The sequence below is a fragment of the Orycteropus afer genome, unplaced genomic scaffold, assembly GCF_000298275.1.
Source record: "Orycteropus afer afer isolate SDZICR_OR568_19922 unplaced genomic scaffold, OryAfe1.0 scaffold00037, whole genome shotgun sequence".
NCBI classification, from domain to species: Eukaryota; Metazoa; Chordata; class Mammalia; order Tubulidentata; family Orycteropodidae; genus Orycteropus; species Orycteropus afer.
The window spans coordinates 4,217,468-4,227,247 of NW_006921624.1; the positions used below are offsets into that span (position 1 = coordinate 4,217,468).

The 9,780-nt window shown below is 36.4% G+C and overlaps 1 protein-coding gene across 1 annotated transcript in view; it reads left to right on the forward strand.

Moving 5' to 3' along the window:
• Positions 1 to 5,287: 5,287 nt before the first annotated feature.
• The window catches only part of LOC103193519 (complement C5), a 136,763-nt gene continuing 132,270 nt past the window's right edge, over positions 5,288 to 9,780 (forward strand). Inside the window, 2 exon segments of the mRNA XM_042780394.1 lie at positions 5,288 to 5,352; positions 9,578 to 9,770. Coding sequence (XP_042636328.1) covers positions 5,288 to 5,352; positions 9,578 to 9,770 — 258 coding nt within the window.

Genomic DNA, 9,780 nt, shown 5'->3' on the forward strand with positions numbered 1-9,780 from the left:
TCTCTCTCTCTCTCTCTCTCTCTCTATATATATATATATAAGTTTTACTGGTTTTATTTCTCTAGAGAACCCAGTCTAACAACACAGTGTTTCTGTCTTAAAGTCATTTTTATCAGAAATTAATATTGCCACTCCTGCTCTTTTATGGTCGCCATTAGCTTGATAAACCTTTTTCCAACCTTTGATTTTTAGTCTATTTGTGTCTTTCTTTCTAAGGTGTGTCTCTTGTAGACAGCATATTGATGGGTTATGTTTTCTTATCCAGTCTGCAACTCTCTGTCTCTTGAGTGGTGCATTTAATGCATTGACGTTCAGTGTAATTATTGATAAGTATGAATTGGTTCTGTCTTTTTACTATGTGTTGTTTTGTGATGTTGATTTCTTTGCTCCATATAACTTTGTGTGCTGAGCTTGTTTTGTTTATGAGTCATGTTATCACTTCCTTCATTGCTATTGTTTTAGGATTTGCTAAATACTTGTGCTTGTCTTCTTTTTAATTTTGATGTGAAGGTTTATCATTTTTCTTTGAAGTTATTCTATAATTTTCTTTCCAAGTTTATAACAGTTTAGAACAGTCTGTTCTGTCTTGCAATTGGTGACTTCCTCACCATTTAGAAGTTCTGTAACTACACAATTTTTTTCCTCTTTTTGGTTTGTAGTTGTCCTCATTTGTTAATTGATGTCTCTGGTTCCCTGTTTACAGTCTTGTAGGCTTATTTACTTTGGATACTTCCATAACTGAGTTGGTTTCTGGGTTATGTCATCATGTGTGTTAATGGTCAGTTGTTGTTTGCTATTGTTAGTTCTCTGTCCAAAGGACTCCCTTTAGCATCTCTTGTAGGACCAACTGGAAGTTGGTCTGGTTTTAACAAATTCCTTTAATTTCTGCTCATCCAGAAATGTCCTAATTTCACCATCATATTTGAGGGACAGTTTTGCCAGGTATATAATCCTTGGTTGGAAATTTTTTCTTTCAAGGTTTTATGTATACCATCCCATTGCCTTTTTGCCTGCATGGTTTGTGCCAAGAAATCAGAGCTTAGTCTCATCGATTGCCCTTTATAGATAACTTTTCGTTTTTCCCATGCTGCTTTCAGGATTCTTTCTTTGTTTTTGTTTTGTTGAGTTTGATGATGATTATGTCTTGGTGATTTTCTTTTGGGGTCTATCCTGTTTGGGGTTTTTTGGACTTCTTGAATGGTTGTATTCTTATCTTTCATCATAGCAGGGAAATTCTCTTCCAACAAATCTTTGACAATTTTCTTTGTGGTTTTATTTGTTTCTTCCTGTTCTGGAATTCTGATTATGCATAAGTTATTACTTTAGATGATATCCCACATGAACCTTAGGCTTTCTTCATTTTGTTTTGATCTTTTTTCTGATTGATCCCTTTCCAAAGAAGTACTGAGGTATTTGCCTTCAATCTCACTAATTCAGTCTTCCATTGATTTAATTCTACTCTACTTTACCCTTTCAATGTGTTATCTGTTTCTGAGAATTTAGTATTGATCTTCTGGATTTCTATCTGTAGATTTTGTAGCATTTCTAATTTTTCATTTATTTTGTCATTTTGTTCTTATATTGTCTTCCAAAATTGTTCTTAGGTTTTCTCTGTGTTTTCCTCAATTCTGTCAGTGTTTTCCTCAGTGAGTATGTCTCTCAATCTGTTGAAGGTGCCTAAATATAATTCTTTTGAATTCCTTATCAGAGAGTTCCAGTGCTGCTTCTTCCTGAGGGACATGTTCTGGGCCTGTATCCTGGTCCCTTGTTTCTACTGCTTTATCTTGTTTCTTTGTGTAGACTGTAATGGTCTGTTGTATCTGAGACATTGTGGCATGTTTGTGTTTATATTTAATTGGTGATTGTATGTTGGAGTGATTTGCCCAAGGTTTTCATTTTCTTTGTTTTGTTTGGATGTATCTGAGTAAGCAGGGTACTGTAATCCTTCTATTTGCTAGTTGGCAGCACTTATGCACTCACTACCTGTCTCCTTTCCAGTAATCAGCCTCTCATATGTCTGTGCAATCTTTGGCAAGAGGAGCCTGTTCTTAGGTTCCTGGAATCTGAACAAGAATGCTGTCACTTTAAATATCCAAAATGGCCACCACTTGTAAACCTTCAAAATGGCTACACCCTCCAGACAGCCAAAAGTCCACAGCTCAGTTTGTCTCCTTCTTTGCTGTTTCCCTTTTCAGTTGTAAGCTACCCATGCAGTAGTCTATGCAGCTTTTGGTGAGCAGGGCCGATTTTTATGTTTATTCTCCAGTTCTAATACCACTTGGACATATTCATGCTGTCCATGCTGTCAGGGCAGCTGACAGTCTACAGCTCCATTTGTCTCCTTACTTAACTATTTTCATTCAGGTACTTCTACTAGTTGGTGTATAATCCACTTCTGTATCCTTTCTTTTACAGTTCAGGGCTCCAGGTTATTTTCTGTATCTATGTCAATTGGTTTCTCTTTTCTTTGTTGAAGAGGGTCTGTGTAGTTTGTCTGCCTTTTCTGGCATTGTTGGAGTGCCGCTCCAACAGAAATACCACAAATGGTATGGCTTTAACAAACAGAAATTTATTCTGTTACAATTCTGGAGGCTAGAAGTGTGCGTTCAGGGTGCCAGGTTCTAGGGCCTGGGTGAAAGCCCCTCCAACCTGGGGCTTCAGCTCTGCCTCCTGCTCCTTGCCCACTGAATCTGGAGGCTTTTCCTCACTCAGCTACTGGCTGCTGAGGCTGACAAACCCAAGGTCAACAAGTAAAAAGGCACAGTCCCAATGTTACCAAGCAACACAGCAGGCCACTAATTCAAGTCCAGAAGAAGTCCTAAGATCAGCAGGGCATGGCAGGCTACTGAACAACAACTTGGCTACATGCAGGTTCAACTGTGCTAAAAAGCTGGAGACCTTCCTTAAAGTTGCTTATATACTGGAAGTGGCCCACATCCCTAAGACAGTTACTCTGCTGCTCCAGTAGATTCCACCATAGAGTTAGTTAACTAGTCTCATCATTGGGAGTAACTACTATATCCAGCTGTTCAGCCACTACCCAGGCCCAGCGAAGTTGACATACAACCTTAACTACCACAGCTATCTTACCAGAAGTCTTGCAAGACCTATGTGTTTTAGAAATTGTTTTCTGCTAGAGGGTTATGCCAGTGGTTTGTAAATATATTTTATCAGTATCTACCCAATAGCATGGTCTCTGGATAGTGCAAACCAAAAGATTAGTGATTCAAGTCCATTCAGAGGCACATTGGAAGAAAGGTCTGGTGATTTACTTTTTAAAAATGAGCCATTGAAAACCCTATGGAGCACAGTTCTACTCCAATACACATCAGCTTGCTGTGAGTTGGAATTGATTCAATGGCAACTGGTACTGGTGCCCTATAACATAAGCAAACAAACTTCTTTGCACTTAAAATATAAATATTCACTATGTTGATTTGAGTGTTCTAGCTCTCTTGTAAGTTTCTTTTCCCGAAAATGATGGCAAAAGTACTTTGTTTATTTTAACTTGACTCATCTTTCGCAACCCAGCTTAATCATTGTACAGATTTCCTTTTGAAATACAGGCATACCTCTGAGATATTACCGGTTTGGTTCCGTACCATCACAATAAGCAAACATCACAATAAAGTGAGTCACACAAATTTTATTTCCCAGTGCATATAAAAGTTATATTTATGCTATACTGTAGTCTATTAAGTGTACAATAGCATTATGAAAAAGTTTGAAGTATTGTGAGAATTACCAAAATGTGACACAGAGACACAAAATGAACACATACCATTGGAAAGATGGCACCAATGGACTTGCTTGACACATTATCTGTGAAGCACAATAAAGCGAAGCACTATAGAATGAGGTGTCTCTATAAAAGGACATTAATAGTCAGACAACAGTGGCAGGCTTGTGCCATTTCAATAACCTATGCAAGAGACATCTTCAGTCAAATTTGCATATCAAAATTTCCTGTGTGCTCCTTTTTTGCCTAATGAATTCAATACTAAAGTATTGGTATAATATCAAAACCAAACCATAGTGACCCTATAGCACAGAGTAGAACTACCCTATAAGGTTTCCAAGGCTGTAAATTTTTACAGGAGCAGACTCCCTCATCTTTCTCCCACAGAGAGGCTGCTGGATTCAAACTGCTGACCTTTTGGTTGGCAGCTGAATATCTTAACCATTATGCCACCATAGCTCCTCATTGGTACAATAGAACCTTATTAATTCAAAGGGAAAAATACCACCATGGCCATAAAATATCTGAATTACAGAATATATTTGGAGAAATCTGTTTTATTACTTTAAAGTAAAGTGAAGTATTATAGACTAAGGTAGAAATATCTACTAATAAAAGGAAGAAAGTAATTAATAATTTTAAAGAAAAAAATTTTATTTCATTCTGAATTGATTAGTAGGCTTAGTTGTTAAGGACACTTGCTTTTCTTGATTCTTATATTAAAATTATGAAAATCTTTATTGAAAGGTATGAGTTTTTTTGAAAAAAAGGAAAGATACTCTGTCTGAATGAATAGAAATTTTGAATTAATGGTGTACGAATTAATAGGTATTAGTGGCTATCCAGTCCCTACTCTAAGTTTTTAGCTGGTTACTTATTTCCTAGAGAATGATGCCCAGAGTTCTCAGCCTGGTAACTTCATTGTCAGTCACAGTCTTTCCTCTACCTAATGTTCAGCTTCTCCGGACTGGGATAGACCAAGAAATTATTTTGTAGAACCTCTTTGTAAGCCCAGGTTATCATTAAGTCATTTCCAGTGTTGAGGGCCCTACCACTGAGGTTTTCCATAAAGAACCACCTTGTGAACACTATCTAAATCAGCCTCATTCTAGAATCATCTTATTTTAAATTTGAAACCAGGTGAGTCTCTGTTAGCATAGAGTAGATCCTCCAGAGTTATGCCCACAGATGATACAAGGCCAATGTCCTGGGTCAAGAGAGAAAAGGCCAAAGGCAATGCTACTTATTTGTGTCTAGCTTTGAGCCATTCATCATAATGCCAAGCTCCTATTTTAGAGTTCCTTTATTTACTATATTAATTGGTTTAAATCTCCTAGCTGTGAACTCCTGTGAAATACCTCCTAACTTTATAGCTTGGCATTAAAGGATATTTTAGTTCAGATTTTAGTTTTTCTACATAGAGGTCCCACTTTATGATATTAATAATTAACCAGAGAACTAACTTGTCCAAATTCTTTAAACTCAGTTTATTTAAAAGGAGAGTAACTTCAAGAAGGTTTTGTCCATGGTTTACTGCTACCTCCAGACATGGGCCTTTGGGGTTTAGTTTGTTTTTTAATCTTTTTGGGAAAAAGTTGGGGACAGGAACAAACGTAAGTAGAACAATTCATCTTCATTTTTTCAATGTATCTTAGTTGTGATGAATGAAAAAGTAAATGTAACAGACTGTGGTAACCTGAAAATAGCTTTCTACTTCTGAAGCACCAAATAGTCTGCTCTGTGAATGAGAAAGTTATGGATGCATTTTGATTTGATAAGTGGCAAACAACATGGCAGTTTTATGGGATTGTTATTTATAAACATTTAAATAAATAGTTATTCAAATTCTTCTTAAAAAACACAAAATAAAACATAGGATGATAAGCTTTCTTGGCATTTATGGCTTATTTTTATTTGGTGCTTTGTTTTCTTTGTATTATTATTATTTTTTAATGGACTATACCTAAGTTAAACAGGTATTAAAACAAATCCAAACTCACTGCCATGGTGTTAATTCCAACTCATAGCAACTTCCACTGGGTTTCCAAGACTGTGTATCTTTATGGAAACAGATTGCCTCATCTTTGTTCCATGGAGCAGCTGGTGGGTTTGAAACACCAACCTTTTGGTTAGTAGCCAAATGCCTTCTTAACTACTAAACCATCAGAGCTCCTTAAGCAAGTATCATTTAGGGTTAATTCTGAAACTGTGATTTGAAAAACAATTACGATTATTTTAGAATCTATGAGCTGATCCTTCAAAGTTTGTAATGTTATTATTGAAATATTATACATTTTAACCATGTCTTAAAAATAGTGGTATCATAGCTAGAAATAATATTTTAGTACTAAAAAGGAGATGGAGATTATTACTCATTTTACATATGAAAAAGTGAAAATCCAGATATGGCAAACATCTTGCCAAAAGTCACACAGGTAGAAGAGACAGAACCAGGAGTGGCATTAAGATCTCCTATTTCCTACTTAACTTTTTTTTAATTTTGTCACAAATTTATACATATCAATATATATCAAATATAAATGTCTACTGAGGATGTCATAAATTTATAGCACACTCCCATCCCCAATCTTTTTTTTTATTACATGGTCATAATTACTGCATTACCTTAGGTAGTTTTTATTTATTCGTGTTTGAAAGACAGCAACTGAATCTCAGAGAGATTGCAATCAAGTGACTTCAAATTAGTAGTAGAATATGACTAGAATCTGGGTCTCATGATTCTTGCCCACTTGTTCTGACTTCATTCTACTGCACTGTACTGGCCCTTAACAAATACCTCTTCACTCTCTCTGAAAAAGTGCATACTGTTTATAAATGGTAATCACTCAGTCAATATATTCAGTATTTATAGGGCACCTACCATGTGACAGACACTGGGGATACAGCATTTGATAAAGCATAATTCCTGAAGTTTGTATGCCAGTGGGAAAAGCAAAGAATGAGTGAATGAATGAATGAGGTCAAGAGTTAGTGCTATGAATGAAAAAATAAGGGACAGCAAGAGGGTCAAGAAATGGTGGGGTTCTGTTGAATGATGTGGACAGGGAAAGCTTCTGCAAGGAGGTGATACACAAATAGAACTGGAAGCAAGTGAGAGGGCAAGCCATGTAAACATCAGGGGAAAGAACATTGCAGCCTCTGCAAGCTCAGTACCTACCCCATCTGTAGTTCTGGAAGAAATTAAGTAAAGTATGCAATTCTTCATATGGATAGATTATGGTACTGATAAGTGAGGAAGGAGCAAACTCTGAATGAAGGGTGGTTACAGAGCTATCTTTCAGAAGCTCCCAAACATTGGATATTTGTTTCCCCACCACCACCATGTAAATAATTCAGTTAAAACAATACTAAAGTGAAAAACACAAAACTCCTAAGAAAATGAAGTTAAAATAGCTTTGTTCTAGATTTTTCTGATTGCAAAATTTTTGATAAATTCTATGTAGTATAGGGGTCGCTATGAGTAGAGTCCGACTAGACGGCATGTAACAACAACAACATGTAGTATAGTAGTTGAAAGTGTTAATTCTGAATGCAGCTGCTGGGGTTCAGTTCCTAGTTCTATAACTTATTAGCTATGTGGCCTCGAGCAAGTTCATTAGCAGTTTGCTCATTTGTAAAATGGGAATAATAATAAGGCTTTCCTCACAGAGTGGTTGTAGCAACAAAATGAGTATGTATGTTATATATGTATAAGCCCTGGTCACACAATGGTTAAGTGCCCAGCTGCTAACTGAAGTATTGGCAGTTTGACCCTACCCAGAGGGTGCTGCAGGAGAAAAGACCTGGCAATCTGCTCCCATAAACATTTACAGCCAAGGAAACCCCATTGGGAAGTTCCAATCTGTCTTATGGAGTCACTATGAGTCGTAATTGACCCAGTGGCTCACAACAACATATTCGTATACAGACACAGTCTTAGAATGGTGCCTAGCACATAGTAAGGTTTCAGCAAGTGTATCTTACTGTCATAAAAGCTGAACTTTTCTTTTTCTCCTGTTCCCTGCTAAGTCATGATTGGAAGTCTTTTTTCTCTTTAGCAATTTGCCTATAAAAAACAAAAACCAAGCCCACTGCCATCAAGTTGATTCCAATTCATGGAGACCCTATAGAACAGAGTAGAATTGTCCCATAGTGTTTCCAAGGCTGTAAATCTTTACAGAAGTAGACTGCCTCATCTTTCTCCCGCACAGACTCTGGTGAGTTTGAACCACCAATCTTGGTTAGCAGCAGAATGCCTTAAACACTGCATTACCAGAGCTCCTTAATTCGCCTATGAGTGGTTCCAAATTAAGTGTAATATAGGAGAACTGCCAGATGCTTTAAAAGATTTAATTGCTTTTGGATTAATTTCATTGTTACTAAAGATTTACTACTTTTAAAAGAATTTTTAAATGCCCTATGTTGACAGGAGCCTGCAATAATTCTTCCAGATGGGGTATATATGTGTGAGTGTACCCCAGGCCTTTTGGCCACTTGAATTACTCAGTCACTAAGCTCTCTTGAGTTGAGACACACTTCTTTTCTTATGTAATCTCACTGCTTAAATTGTTATATAATTAACAATCTAGTTTATTTTTATAAGTTTTCATTTAATAAAACAAATGGAGCCCTTCTGTCGAAAATTCAAACATTTAAAAATTTGTATTTCAGAAACTTAAATAGTTCCACCTTTCTCCTTATATAAATCACATGAAAAATAAAAGTCAGGGAAAAGTCCATGGTTGGGAACAAAACTTGTAAACTTGACCTCAGTTACAGCCATAACAATTGAGAGAGAGCTGAATATAATTCCAGCCTTACAAGCATGTGACCTCAGCCAAACTAATCTCTCATCATCTGTAAAACAGGAATAATAAAACAAACACATCATTGGCTTGTTGTAAAGATGGAAAGAGTTCTGTGTAAAGTATTAACACAATCTCTGGTTTATAACAACTACTCAGTTACTGTTGGGAGCTCTGGTAGTATAGTGGCTAAGGCACTTGACTGCTAACTAGAAGGCTGGCAGTTCAAACCCACCAGCCACTCCTCAGAAGGAAGACGGGGCGATCTACTTCCGTATTGACACTGTCTTGGAAACCCAAAAAGGGTCACTATGAGTCAGGTCCGACTCAATGGCACATAACAACAACAGTTACTGTTGGTTATTATTGTTGTGTATGATTATTATTCAGTCTTCAAAGAGCTCCATCACTACTTCCACTTCCAAATGCACCTTTTAGCTCCCTTGTTTTCTATCCTTTTCTTATTCACTCACCAGGATAACACACACTTCTAAGATTACTTCGTTTCAACTAATTGAGGAAAATTAATCTTCACATTTATTGAATACAAGGCATGCTAAGCACTTTCATTTTCTCATTTAATTCTTAAAACACTCTGATAAAGAAAGTGAAAATTTCACAGGTAAGTTATTTTATCCTGGGAGAGAGTTAGAGACGTTACCATGGTCACTCAACCAGCAAATGTTGCTTTCTTTTTTCCCTCATTGGGAAAAATATTGACTCTATTTACAGGTTCAGTCAGCATCATTACAAGTCTTCCTTTTAGGCAGTAGCTCTGGGAAGATGCTATGACCATTTCAAATGTAGACTAAACCTCCAGCCCTATTACTCAGGTCTCAATCCCAAACTTATTTTTTCTTGGAAACTATGCTAGATCATAGATCCCAAATAAGTACTGAAAGAAAAATACAATTTTTAAGTTGAAATAATGTGTCTATTTTAAATTGAATCTCTCAAGTGAGAGGAAAAGAATCAGAAGTATAAGACAATGTTGTAAAAAGATAGTGATCCTTCCCTTTTCCTTTTTCAACAGGTATGTCATTTCAGCACCAAAAGTATTTCATGTTGGAGCATCTGAAAATGTTGTAATTCAAGTTTATGGATACACAGAAGCATTTGATGCAACAATCTCTATTAAAAGTTACCCAGATAAGAAATTTCAATATGCTTCGGGCTATGTTTATTTATCTCCAGAAAACAAATTTCAAAACTCTGCAGTTTTAACAGTATGTATTG